This window comes from Microcebus murinus, chromosome 15 (genome assembly GCF_040939455.1).
Source record: "Microcebus murinus isolate Inina chromosome 15, M.murinus_Inina_mat1.0, whole genome shotgun sequence".
Taxonomy (NCBI): domain Eukaryota; kingdom Metazoa; phylum Chordata; class Mammalia; order Primates; family Cheirogaleidae; genus Microcebus; species Microcebus murinus.
The window spans coordinates 24,102,844-24,116,759 of NC_134118.1; the positions used below are offsets into that span (position 1 = coordinate 24,102,844).

General features: G+C 38.2%; 2 protein-coding genes across 4 annotated transcripts in view; both read right to left on the reverse strand.

The window, feature by feature from the left end:
- The window catches only part of SLC17A1 (solute carrier family 17 member 1), a 69,447-nt gene extending 57,496 nt beyond the window's left edge, over positions 1-11,951 (reverse strand). For both annotated transcript variants that reach the window (XM_076010509.1, XM_076010508.1), the window contains exon 1: positions 6,705-11,951. The gene's annotated coding sequence lies outside the window, so the exon portion shown is untranslated. The remainder of the gene's footprint in view (positions 1-6,704) is intronic.
- Positions 11,952-12,103: 152 nt separating this feature from the next.
- SLC17A3 (solute carrier family 17 member 3) overlaps positions 12,104-13,916 on the reverse strand; it is a 30,081-nt gene continuing 28,268 nt past the window's right edge. For both annotated transcript variants that reach the window (XM_012741357.3, XM_076010506.1), the window contains 4 exons: positions 13,730-13,877; positions 13,275-13,365; positions 12,273-12,409; positions 12,104-12,188 (listed from right to left, as the gene is read on the reverse strand). In XM_012741357.3, the coding sequence (XP_012596811.1) occupies positions 12,275-12,409; positions 13,275-13,365; positions 13,730-13,877 (374 nt within the window). In that variant the 3' untranslated portion in view covers positions 12,104-12,188; positions 12,273-12,274. The remainder of the gene's footprint in view (positions 12,189-12,272; positions 12,410-13,274; positions 13,366-13,729; positions 13,878-13,916) is intronic.

Genomic DNA, 13,916 nt, shown 5'->3' on the forward strand with positions numbered 1-13,916 from the left:
AGGATATCATGAAGAAAGAGCATCTGACAGGTAAAAACTAAAGGAATCGCTTTACCAAAACCTCTCTAAAACATTTTAGAGAAGGCAGTTATGCTTGGAAATGCATGCAGTGAATTGTAGCGAGACATTTGGAAGACATCATTACTTCAACTTAGTTCACCAGATGTTCATTACATGCCTACACTCAGGCTCAAAGAAGCATGGCCCAGCCCCAGAACATCAGGGACTGCTATTCCTCAAGCATATCCATTTAGTACTCTCAGTGACAAGATGAAGGACCTTTCATTTGCATGGGCCATTTCCCAGGTCCTGGGGGGAAGGAGGGCAGTAGCAATATGTTCATATGTCTTTTGTTTTTGAAAATTTGTAGAAGTAAGCTATTTTAACCACAGTTGTTTAAGGCCACTACCTCCATTCTGTTGTACACTACAGTGTTCAGTGATCGAGTGGCCAAGGGCATTTTTTGATATGGTGAAGGGAAAGCTACGGTGGGGCTATATTTAGTTAGGGTTAAAAATTGGGATATATTAATATTTATGTGGTTTGCATTCATAATGGGTATAGTTGTTACTGAACCCAGAGGAGGTCTGGCCTAGGTCCAGTTACCTCACAGAGAGCCAAGGAAGGATTGACAAGAAAGGAATTTTATTAAAGATTACATCAGCCAGGAGAATGGGAAGGACAGCCTCAAATCTGTCTCCCTGACCAACTAAGGCAAGGGTTTTATGGTGGGTTGTGAAATGTAGGTCAGGCTTTGTGGGGTTTGAAGTCATGAGATCTGCAGGTGGTCTGATTCGAGGGTCAGCTGTTGGTGATGGATGGTGAGTCATTAGGAAGTCTTGTGAAGAAGTTAGTTAAGCAAAGAGATTACAATGTTCTGTTTGTTAGGCTTGACTGGTCTGAAAGTCCGAGGTGTTGGGGAGAGATCAAAAATAACTTATGGAGGGGGTGATTTTGAAAAGCTGATTAAAATACCCCTTTCTATTTGTTCATTCCTCAGTCTTTTGGGGAATCAAGGCATCATTCTATCTGGCTGCTTCCTGATAAAGTAGGATATAGCTGGGGTATAAGGATGAATGAAAGTATTGGGCCTGTAACTGAAAGTAGTCATGGGCTCCCACATCTTATTGATTTGATAGTAGGCTTATTTTGAAACAACTTAAGATCACTTAACAGCTCATAAGACCAGGATGGCTTAGTTCTTTATTCAGGTTCAAAGAGGACAAGTTTTACCCAAGTATAGTGAATCCACTCCTGCTAGCTTGACTGATGCATGGGTGATCAGGAGCATCTCAAAGGGACCAACACACATTGTGGCTTCAGCTGATCTTCAAGATGTTGGTTCCTCCAAGTTTAAGCAGCACTCAGTCTCCTGGCTTCAGTGAATGGAGGGAACTGGAGCCTGCTGGAGGCAGACTTAGAGGTACTAGTTAGCATGTACCTATCTGTATAGATATAAAAAAGCCTCCATTTCCAGGGGCAGAAAATCCTTAGACAATACCTGGTTAGAGGCCTGCAGGAATAGTCTTCTATATAAAATTTCAAAGGCGCTAAGTGTCAACTTACTTCTGGGGGACACCTAAATTCCCAACAGGGCAATGGACAGTACTTTATCCCAGATTAAGTTGGTCTCTTTGCAGATTTTAGAAAGAGTCTTTAATGTCATACCCATGACCTGAATTTCAAAAGTCTGGTTATATTTTATTAAAACCTTATTACTTCTTAGTAACAGTGTCCAAAGTATCTGAGATGGCATTCCAGTAACTACAGAGGCCAGCAGAAGGAAGAGTTGCTCTGATACCACTATCTGCAGCCAAAACCAGCCAAAAAGCATCCCTTCCAGGAGAGTCAGATGCAACTAGAAGTTTATACTAAGGCCTAATTACTTTACTTTTGTACACAAGAGCCAGTTCACTTTTTTCCACGTTCAGTATTTAGCTTTGGTAAAATTTTGTCATGTTCCTCCTCATCTTTTACTGGAGCATTCTTATTTCTAGCCCTCTTGGTATAAGCTCCTCTTTTAGTTTTCTTTCTATGGATAAATTTTATAGGACTCTTCTGTTTTTTTCTCAACATCACTGCTCACATCCCATATTATCTTCCCATCATTCCCTCCAGTAAGCAGAAAATAGAATTTTGGTAGAAAGTAGATCTGTGACACCCCTAGAGTGTGGCCCTTAGATCTTGAACAAATCAGTATTTCTGGGTCCCAGGTTTTTGAATCGGCACAACAAGGTCAAAGAAGTCTATATTCCAAAAACGCTACAGCTAGGGGTTGAAGTTCCTTAGCTTGGAGATTTAATGGATACTGCCTGACTCAGGGGAAGAAATTCCTGGTTTTACTTTGATATGGCTGGGGCTCACATGGGCCCTTCCAAGTCTTCTGGTAGCCTGTACCTCAAGGTTGATTTGATTGAGAACTTTGGTGGGCAGAGCTTGCTACTTGCAAAACACAGTCATATTCTGGAGGAACTCTTCCTGCAACTTAGAAGACCTTAACCCAACAATGAGAGAGAACACTCACATGTAAAGGAAGCTGTGTATGAAGGAAGAATTTCCAGTAGCACAATTTTAATGGCTGGGGAAAAATATATTCGAGAGGCTTCTCTAGACACCCCAATTACCCACATTGAGTCTTTAGTGAGCCAACTTGAGATTTAGAACTGAATACTTTGCATCAATTAAAAAAAAAATCAAACAATCTATCACCCACCTTAATTGTTACCCTGGACTCCTGGTGGGAGACATCAGTTATGGGCTGTAATTCCTAGAGGCTTTGGACTCTGTCAGTCTCCACCTTCTCCATCCAGCCCAGGCAATTGCAGGGCAAGCTCCCTACCCTTCTGCTTCAGCTTGGGGCAGTCCTTCTTCCAATGACCTTCTGGTTTACAACAAGCACACTGATTTTTTTTTCCCTGGGGAGCTGGTGGCCTTTGGCCAATTTTTTTTCCCTCTCCTTGGGGCTGCGAGTCTTTTTCATTGGGCCCCTTAGAAGTTCTAGTCAAGGTTGCTGCCAAAAATTTAGCCTACTATTTCTTGCAATGTTTTTCATTTGGTATTCTTTAGACTGTTCATGATTTATAAAAACCTTATAGGCTACTTCAACCAGGTGAGATGTTGGCAAGGTTATGGCACCTTCCAATGTTTGTACTTTGGTGGATATTAGGCATGCTTTGACCAATAAAGTTCATGTTGATCAGTTTTGAGTTTTCAGGGTCTCCAAGTCTACATCTGTATACTTTTGATATGCTTCTAAAATTCTTTCTATAAAGGCTGATGGATTCTCATCTGCTTCCTGTCTTATTTCCTGAATTTGTTTAGGCTTTTGATCTTAGGGACTTCTTTCCTGAGCCTGACTAAAATGTAGCCCCGAAAGTGTTGGATCTTACCTTTAACTCTGTCATTTGGATTCCTGTTGGGGTCATGAGTAGGGACTGACAGATTAGTTCTAGTCCTTATCTGCTTATTCAGGTCTTCTGTGTGTAGCCAATCAGCCTCCTCTTGGGATTTTTCCAAAACAATACAACATTCTTCAGCTTTGCACATCCACCCAGGTGGGATGATTTGTGGTAAAAATAGACTCAGAGATATGTTATCTGTCTTGGGTCATTCCTGTAGGTAGGGTTATTTTGTTTCTAATTAGGTGAATGAGAAGTGGTGAATGGGCTATAAACCCACATTAGTCTGGCAGGTTGTCCATTTTCTTTTAATCCCTCAACGGGGACCTCCCTCAAAAGAAATAGCCCTGCTGGGAATGGAGGAACTAAATTGGGTGCCCTGGCAGGTATGGAAGGGGAAGACCATAACCATGGGTTTCTTAGGGCTGCCCTTAGAGGGGAGAGCTAAGACAGAGACTTAATTTAGGCAAAGATGTTAAAAGGCTCAAAACATTTGATCAAAACAGTCACAGGTCATTGTAAAATAATAGCAATTTATTTAGCCAAGAGTGATAATCAAAAGAATTAAAGGCAATACAGAAGGTTACGTGGATGTAAAAACCTTAAAATTTTTAAAGCTCAGTTTTCCCAGATAATCAAAAACCTAATAAGGAAAACATAGGAGTTATTCAATAAAAGGTAAAATCTTTATTTCTTAGGTCAGTTATTAAAAGACAAAGAAAAATTTTCTGCACCTGAGTTAATCAGACAGAAGAGTGTGCCCAACGTGATGAGTGAACATTAAAAAGGAAACAAGAAACTAGAAAACTAATACCTTGAACAGGGAAATATGTGACTCTGAACTATTTTATAATTTTTAGGAAAATTTTACTTATAAGCATTTATCTTATTTACAGTACCTAATTTATTTTGGTAACTGTTTATTTCAATTGCTTATGAAAGTTCAGATACTAGAAAAAGCTAGTTATCATTTCAAGTTATTTTCCTGTTATCCATTTTTATAGCCTGAATAAAATGAGATATTTACCTAAGTAAGAACCTTAAACACATGAGTATTTTTGCTGATAACTCAGAAGATTTAGCTGTTTTCATTAAACCAATAATATTAAATTAGTCTTGCTTATTTAAAAAATTCACACAAACACAGATCATTTTGATTTGGCTGAGTTTATACTTTTATAAACTTTGTGTCAAACCCTGATGCCTTAAAACATCTACCAGAGGCAGACATAAAAATGACCAATAAAGCCAGGCAAAAATGACAATTTTAAAGACATTTTTATTTTTCAGTCAAGAATGCAATCTCATTTATAATAGCTGCAAAAAAGCAAATGTAGGAATATATTTAACCAAGGAGGTGAAAGCTCTCTACAAGATCCATAAATCACTGATGAAAGAAATCATAGATGACACAAACAAATAGAAAAATATCCCATGCTCATGGATCAGAAGAATCTCTATTATTAAAATGACCATACTTCCCAGAGCAATCTACAGATTCAGTGCAATTTCCATCAAAATATCAAAGTCCTTTTTCACAGAATAAGAAAAACAATTCCAAAATTCACATAGAACCAAAAAGGAGCACAAATAGACCAACCAATTCTAAGCAAAAAGAACAAAACTGGAGGCATCACCTTACCTGACTTCAAATTATACTACAAGATTATAGTAACCAAAACAACCTGGTACGGACATAAATATAGACACACAGATCAATGGAACAGAACAAAGAACCCAGAAATAAAACCATATATCTACAACTAACTGATCTTTGACAAAGCAGACAAAACTATACACTGGGAAAGGACATGTTATTCAATAAATGGTGCTAGGATAATTGGATAGCCATATGCAGAAGAATGAAACTGGATTCCTGTCTCTCACCATACACAAAAATTTACTGAAGATGGATTAAAGACTTAAATGTAAGATATGAAACCATGAAATCCTATAAGAAAACCTAGGAAAAATTCTTTTGGATATTTGTCTAGGCAAAGAATTTATAAGTAAGACCCCAAAAGCGAATGCAACAAAAATAAAAATAGACAAATGAGAACTAAACTAAAAATCTTCTGCACAGCAAAAGAAATAATCAAAAGAGTAAATGGACAACTTACAGAATGGGAGAAAATATTAGCAAATTATGTATCTAACAAATATCCAGAATCTACCAAGAACTCAAACAACTTAGCAAGAAAAAAACCCATTAAAAAGTAGGCAAATGAAATGAACAGCCATTTTTCAAAAGAAGATATACAAATGTCTAACAAACATGGAAAAAATGGTCAACATCACTAATCAGAGAAATGCAAATTAAAAGCACAATGAGATACCATCTTAGTCCAATTAGAATGACCATTATTAAAAAGTCAAAAAACAATAGATGTTGTCATGAATGCAGTAAAAAGGGAATGCTTGTACAGTGTTGGTGAGAATTTAAATTAGTACACTCTCTATGGAGATCAGTATGGAGATTCCCCAAAGAGCTAAAAATAGATCTACCAGTTAATCCTACAATCCCACTACTGGCTGTCTATCTAGAGGAAAAGAAATCATTATATGAAAAAGATACCTGCACTTGTATTTTTACTGGAGCACAATTCACAATTGCAAACAACACAACCTGAGTGCCCATCAACTGATGATTGGATAAAGAACATGTGATTATACACACACACACACACACACACACACACACACACACACACACACACACACACATCATGGAGTACCAATCAGCAATAAGAGTACTATTTGGCAATAAGAAAGAATGAAATAATGTCTTTTGCAACAACTTGGATGGAACTAGAGGCCATTATCCTAAGTGAAGTAACTCAGGAATAGGAAAATGAATGCTGCATGTTCTCATTTATAAGTGGGAGCTAAACTATGGCTACACAAGGGCACACAGAGTGGTACAATGGCCATTGGAGACACAAAAGAGGAAATGATGGAAGGGAGTGAGAGAGGAAAAATAACTTTTGGGGTACAATGTACACTACTTGGGCGATGGGTATACCAAAAGCCCAGATTTCACCAATATACAATATATATTATACATAGAATTCAACTTGTATACCCTAAGTCTATTTAAAAAGTAACAATTAATAAAGTCAAGATGTTTCAAACAAGTGAACTGCAGTTTCAGCTAATAAGCCTAGGGAGTGCCATATCAAAACCAGTCAGCTCCCACTCATAAATGGTTGGGGGCTTATTAAACACCAAACAAATGTTAATTCCTTTGGAATTGCCCACACTGAGAGGGGTATCCCCTACTGTGTGATACCCTTAAATAGCTCTCACCTGTCTGGATGTAGATTCCAAAATCCAGGGATCCATTCTCCCGAGGCAATCAGGAATGCATTTGAAGCTGGTGACAGCAGAGCTAGTGGGAGAAACTGAAACCAACCTCTGGTAGAAATGTAGCTGGGTAGCTGCTAAGGAGGTTTTCAGAATTTTTCCCACTCTGAAGCCACTGAACCACAAGCAATGAATCCCAGATGAGCCCCCAAATTTGTTACCGAACCCAAACAGCGTCCTGCCTAAGCCAAGTCACTTGTCACACAGAGAGCCAATTACTGAGATAATGAGGATTTCCAAGGAAGAAAAGAATTTTACTGTGGATGACATCAGCCAGCAGAACAGGAGGGGCAACCTCTAATCCATCTCCCCCACTGACTAAGGGCAAGAGCTTTTATATAGTGGGCTGTAGAATGCTGGTCATATTGCATGGGGTTTGAAGTCATGTGGTCTGCCTGTGGTCTGATTCAAGAGTAGGCTGTTGGTGATGGATGGTTAGTCATTAGGAAGTCCTGCGGAGAATTTAGTTAAGCAAGAAGATTACAATGTTCTGCTTGTTAGGCTTGACTGGTCTAAAAGTCTGAGGTATTGGGGAAAGAGCAAAAAATAACTTATGGAGGGGGTCATTTTGCAAGGTTGATTACATAGTTAAATTATTGCTAGGTACCTAGATATAAGAATAGCTTCCTGGAATATTTATATCTTCCACTGTGCCTGCTCACATATATTATGAAATGTCCAAAGAATGAGAAAAAAATGAATCAAATGAACATATTGGAAATGGTTTTAAATTTCTTATTGACTTGACACAAAACCTTGACATTGCAGTAACACAAAAATCGTAATAATAAGCCTCTCATGTGATTCCTAGAAATATTTGAGCTTTATTGGAGGCTGAAGGCTTGATAGGAACAGGTCGTGGCTCAAGTTACATAAATGGAATTTTTTCACCTATAAATGTGAATTCCACTCCCCCCCACCCCGCAACCCATGCCCCAGGTTTATGTTGCTTAGAGGAAACAGAGTTTTCACAATGCATGTCATTATTTCTTAAGTATCACCTGAAAATTTCCTATCTTAATAAAGATAAATTTAGTTTTACCTTTAAACAGTTCACTCCCTTATCATGTGGATTATACCTATAAAAAAATTCATGTTAAAAATGACTGTATGAAAGATGTTGTGCTAGAGACTGTGTGTGCCTGGTAATAAAATGTTTGCACACAGTCATGAAAATTGAGATCAGAGTGTATAGACTGAAGACAAGGGCACAGAAAAGAATACCAAGCAGAATCCATCCTAAGTCAGTGCTTCTCTGGTCATATTTGTGCTCAAGAGGAGAGGCCAGATGGCCAGATCTTTTATAGAGCAAACTGGTCACTTCTGGCCAAATGACCCAAATTGCAAAGTTCAGAATATGATGAAGGTGAGAAGAAGGGGCAGAAGGAGAAAGCTCCCTTGCCCTTGGTTAAAACAACTCTGAGGTGAGACATACACTTTGAGAAGAGAACTTTTTCATGAGGTTGAGTCAGACTTTGGTGGCTAGCCCTCCCTATGTGAATGCCTTCCTTTATGATTCTACACTGTGATGGTGAAATAGGGACTGATGAAATATGTGTTCCAGAAAAGACAGCTGGCTGATGAGGCACTTAGTCCTGGGGTAACCCTTGAGCTAATGAGACCAGCAGGTGAGGCTTGTAGCTCATGGTGAATGCATGTTGGTGGAGACCCAGTGGGATAACACGATGAACTGCTCAGTTCAACCTCGGCAGCGTATTTGCAGATCAAAAGAAATAACAATGTATTCATTTTGTACAATTGAATTTTGGCTGTTGTGAAGTTCTTGCCTTTAACACAAATACTGTTACCTTGAGGGTGCCATTTAACCTCCTGGCACCTCAATCTCATCACGGTGAGGAAATGGAAATAATATTTTATAATCCACAGTGTTGTGAAGATTTAATAAAAGAACATATATAATTTTTTATGCCTAGTGGGTGTTCCTGCTTAAGTAGAATACCCATTTAAGGATGGTGTAGGGTAGAGGTTAGAAGCACAGATTCTTGGATCAGACTTCCCTAGGTTTAATTCCAGCTTTTCTCCTCTTTGCTGTGACCTTGGGCAAGCTACTTAACCATTCTATAACTCTTAGTAAATGTACACTACTGCTATTATTCAAGAAAAATCAGTTCCCTCCTCTTGAAAAAAAATCTCTCGCAGTGAGGCTGCTGCTAATGCCAAGTGTTGTGAAGACAGCACAGCACACACTGGCTCTCACATCTGCGAAGTTACCTAGAGATGGGGTAGAGGGTAAATAGCAAACATCCTGAAATGACAATTCTACGGTGACTGTGCTGAAAAAATGTCCTACCAACCCTCGATGTGCTAGCACACACGTGAACCAACAACCAGTGTGCTCACAAATGACTAAATCAACATACAAATTGCTCTCACATGGGCTTACTCCCTAGTGTACTGTCTTTGCACAAGGAAACACCCACTATATTGTCATCTAGGCCTATAAACCCATCAGTGAGCGTCTCTGGGGACCTCCCAACACCCTTTGTTGTACCCAAAAGATTTACCAACCCTTGGTATACTATGACATGGGCCTATGAAATCCTAAAGTACTGTCATACAGACCTTCATACTTGCTACCCTAAATGAACTATCATGTGGACAGACCAATAATGCGTCTTCATTCAAAAAGGCAAATCAACGTCATAACCCCATTCAACTTCTTTTCTCTCTCATAAACATTCATTGTATCAATTTTTACCCATTTTCCTTGATTGTCAAGCAATATAAATGTCTCTGCTCACAAAAGAAAAAAAATAAAATCAACAAGGAAAAAACACCTTTGTATGTGTTTTGGATTTCAGAGACCTTTAAGAACTTGATTGCAGTAGAAAGAATAACATTGCTGTCTGTCTTAAACTTTAGGTGATCTCATTGTGTAGTGTGAAACTTTAAAAAAAATACACCTAAAGGTAATTTCAATCAGCTGCTTCAATTTTAAATCATCTTTTATATTCACAGCAGACATTATAATGATACATTTAATAACATCTGTATTTTTCTCCTATATCTTTGTTTCCAGCTCAGTCCTTTTCTATAAATTTCAGATTAATGATCTGGTCCCTTTTTGGACATGCTGTTACAGATTGAATTGTAGCCCTCAAAAGATGTTGAAGTCCTAATTCTCAGTACCTGTGAATACGACCTTATTTGAAAATAGGGTCTTTGCAGATGATCAAGTTATAAAGAGGTTATTAGAGTAGACTATAATCCAATATGACTGATGTCCTTACAAACATGGGAAATTTGAACACAGGGACAAATGCATACAGAAAGAAGATAATGTGAAGACTCAGGATGAAGTCCATTTTTCAAGCCAAGGAACAGCTTTTAATTTCCAGAAGCTAAAAGAGAGACATAGAACAGATTCTTCCTCCCATCCCTTAGAAAGAAACAACCCTGCCAGCACCTTAATTTCAGACTTCTTAGAACTGTTAAGATGATACATTACTGTTGTTTAAACTACCCAGTTTGTGGCACTGTGTTAGGGCAGCTCCAGGAACTAATACACATGCCCACTTGACTGTCCCCACTGTCATCCCCAACTCAACATGTCCCAAAGTCAAATTATTACCTTCCCCCTGAAAAGGGCTCATCTTCCTGCATTGTCTGCCTTAGTTGTTCAGACAAATCTCTAGCCAGTCTCTCAGGTTAGAGACCCAGGACTCCTTGATTCCTTCCCTCTTTTCCTGCATTCATCTAATCAAATACCATGATTTTCTAATTCTACCTTATAAACATTTGTCATGTCTCTTTTCTTCATCTCAGCTCACTGTGCCCTAGTTCAGTCTTCATCACTGCTGTGTAGACCACTGCACAGATGGTCCTTTAACTAGTCTTTGTTATTCTTATTAGGCCATAGTGTTTTATCTAATGAGAAAATCTGCCCATGTCAATATTGCTTTGACCACCACCTTATTGCTGGTAAGATATACCTCAATTTCCCTGATAAGTAAACAAGACCTCTATATTCTGGCTACACACCCTTCCTTAAACTTATCTGTCCTTTCCTAACTGATTATTCAGGCAGGTGATTCCCTTCAGAATCCATCCTATTTCTTGCTTTCATGCTTTTGCACAAGCTGGGCTCTATTGTGGGAAATCTATTCCCTGTTAAATGTTTAGCTCAGGAATTACTTGCTGGAGGAGATCCCCCTGTGCCCTTCAACTTGGGATGGAGCCCTCCCCACCATGTGGTCTCCCATAATGACTGCATGTTCCTCTGCTATTATACCACAGTATACTGCTATCTGTTACTATGTCTGTTCCCCACATTAGAATGGAAAACAATGACTATGTCTCATTTACTCCAGTGTCTCAAGAGCCCAGACTCTAGACCGTAACAATATCTCAGTAATTGTCGTTTTTATTCAAGCTTGCCTCTCTATATCCTCGCCCTGATTTTTCACTCATTACTATTATCTATCACATTGCCTCCTTATGAAATGACTCAATGGTTCTAATACTATTCCATAGTAGAAATCAGCATAGGGGTCAACCCAGAACATGGTCCTAAACTCTCTGATTATGCTGTGACACACTGACATCTACAAATGATCATTTTACAAAAATACTAATTAATTTCATGTTTTGGGCTTTATATATGATTTAAACACTGAATTAGCTGGATCCTAGAAGAAGAAAGATGACAGACTTACACTGGGTAATTTGGGGACAGTGTTAACAGGGACAATTTTCATAGAATTGGGCAGGTGATAAGGAAACCACAAGGGATTCTGTAGCACCCCAGAGCTAGCAAAATAAAGGCAAAAAAGGCCTGAAGGGACAAGGAAAGAGAGAAGTTACTAGAACATGTGAGGAAGGATGCCTGCCAGGAGCTGTGAACGGTAGTGGAAAGATCGGCCACTTTCAGACCCCACAGGAGAAACCATCAAAGAGGCTCCATGTCTTCACTCTCCTGTCTCCATTGAAAATCTAGTAGAAGCCAGTGGACAAGGGAGTGTGGGATGCAATCCATGATGGTCAGCCTCTTAGGACCTGAGCAGAATGGAAAGGAATGGAGCACATACAGGGAGTCCCATATGGATAACACCCAAGCCAAATAATATAAATTAATATTATTTTCCCAAATATGAAAAATCATGGCCCTAATGAGGTTGCCACCCTGCACCCAGAAACAGAGCCTAACATATTGGCTTTCACTCTGCAACTCCTCTTAACTCATTGTTAATTCTATGAAGATGACAACTTTGTTCTGGGTTATTACTGTATTTGAATTTTTTTCATCTAAAATTTCCTCAAAAAGAAGTCTGAATAAAAGAAAGAACTGATCTTATATTTGAAAAGAGCCACAGCAAATGAAATTCTTTTCATTGGTATTTCCATCACTGGAATCTTCTCATTTATTGAATAAAGTGCCTTAGGACTTTTTCATCCATGGTAGAATAACTAAAAAAGGAAAATGACATGGAATTAAAAACTTCAAATAGTGCTTGTATGGTTATAACCATGGATAAAATCATTATTTTTTACCTTCATAAACGAGTGAGTTTCCTCTCTTTAGCCCAATCTTGGATATCTGCTTCTCCAAATATGATGTAGAAGATCAGTCCTGATAGGTTAATGGCAAACATCAATAAGAAAGTATTCTTCCACCCAAACTCAGGGTCCTGGGGACACAAAAACCCCAAGTAAATATCCCTTTCATCTTTTTCCTATGAAACATTGTATTAATAATTCAGATGACAACATTCACTAGTAGGTTTCCATATAGAAATTCATTTTCTAAAAGTGGTTGATAGAAAAGATTTCAAAATACATTAAAAATGTTCTTAATAAAAGGGATTTAGGAACCTTCATGATTAACCTACAGACCTGCATTTGTCTCTGTTTATCAAAGTGCTATACATTTTCTCTTTTGCATGAATCTTATTCAAGGTTCTTTCTACATTGTGATGGTGTAGTGAAAAAATTATGGGCTTTTGAACTGGATGAGTTTAAGTTAGAAGAATTCTAATAGTATATCCTGATAGTGGAAAGACTTATTCTATAATATTTTTAGTTGAATCATTAGGAAATGAGGATAATATTCAGTTTTCACAGTTCATGTGATAATCAATAATTAAATGAGTTTACTGAATATGAAATACCTATGTTAATGCCTGCATGCATCAGACACTTAAAAATGTTTGCTTTCATTTTTCCATTCCTTTTACATGGTTATTCAAATGAAAATTTCAGTATTGCAGAATATATGGCAGATTGGCATCTATGCTTGGAATCATCATCCCAAGACACCTATGTGGCTATATGATTTCAGTTTCAAAGAGGGCAATTACCAGTGGTTCACTAGTTCATTCTTTGAGTCCAGAATGAACCAAGGTTGAGGTCACCAAAAATCCTTCTTTACCAGGTTCATCTTTGTGACAAATTTTATTTTATTTTCCAATCTTTGAATACATTGTTTATGCTGTCACCTTTATAAATGGATTTGGCAGAACATTTTAAGAGTTCTTCTTAACAAGAAAACTCTACCTGATTGAGAAGAAATCCAGTGATTATGGGGACCAGTATGATTGCTATGTGTGAAAACTGCCTTGAGACTCCTGTGAGGAAACCGGAATACCTGTGGGTGACAAGAATTTTGCAGGCTGGATCCAGAGATGTTTCATAGTACCCTTTAGCCCCGCTCCACGTATGAATCCATAATTCAATTATATTTGTACAATTGTATATAATTATAATTATAGTTACATAATTATAATTTGATAATGATATCAAAAAGACTTGTACTGTGTATTTCAAAGAGAGGCACTAAGACAAATCAATACCCACCTCTCCCTCGCAAAATACCTGAAAAAAATGGCCATAGGTCCCTCTGTGGTCCTTGCCTATGATTTATCCTTTTCTAAAATTTGGGGCTCCCAGAAAACTGCAGTCTAAATCTTTTTCAGAAAATATGAAAATAATAATGGAGATAAAAGTCCTACCTTGGAGCAATATCTAAGGTATTAATTTGAACCCCTGCTTGGCAAAATTGGCCTAGTACACACGAGAGCGTCACAAGGGTAACTGTAGTGATATGGTTGGAATTAAGGTAGGGCAGGGCCACAATAAATGCTGAAGCAGGTAGATTTCCTAGGGAATGAGGAACAGATAAGTTAAACAGTGAGATGC